Source organism: Arachis duranensis, chromosome 3, assembly GCF_000817695.3.
Source record: "Arachis duranensis cultivar V14167 chromosome 3, aradu.V14167.gnm2.J7QH, whole genome shotgun sequence".
Lineage (NCBI taxonomy): Eukaryota > Viridiplantae > Streptophyta > Magnoliopsida > Fabales > Fabaceae > Arachis > Arachis duranensis.
Genome location: NC_029774.3, coordinates 46999974 through 47000228, shown reverse-complemented (window position 1 = coordinate 47000228; position 255 = coordinate 46999974). Strand labels below are relative to the sequence as shown.

At 39.2% G+C, this 255-nt stretch overlaps 1 protein-coding gene across 1 annotated transcript in view; it reads right to left on the bottom strand.

The window, feature by feature from the left end:
* LOC107479127 (uncharacterized) overlaps positions 1 to 255 on the bottom strand; it is a gene marked incomplete at its 5' end in the record, with an annotated part of 4942 nt that extends 4687 nt beyond the window's left edge. Inside the window, 1 exon segment of the mRNA XM_016099273.2 lies at positions 150 to 255. Within this exon segment, the coding sequence (XP_015954759.1) occupies positions 150 to 255 (106 nt within the window).

Genomic DNA, 255 nt, shown 5'->3' with positions numbered 1-255 from the left:
CCCCAATAAGAATTAACAAAAAAAGAAAGAAAAAGATGCGTACAGTGTCTAGTTTATGTCCTCTGCTGAGTGCTGTATTTGATTATTAATAGGATCATCAACAATCGGAAAAGTCTGAAATCTGAAATTGAAGCAGAATTGTTACAAACCTGAAGAAGAGGAGTTGTCAGGATTCTTCTTGCCAGAAGCAGTGACAAGAAACGGTCGATAGCGATCGCAGCAAACCTTGTCAAAGACTCGTCCATCTCCAACTCT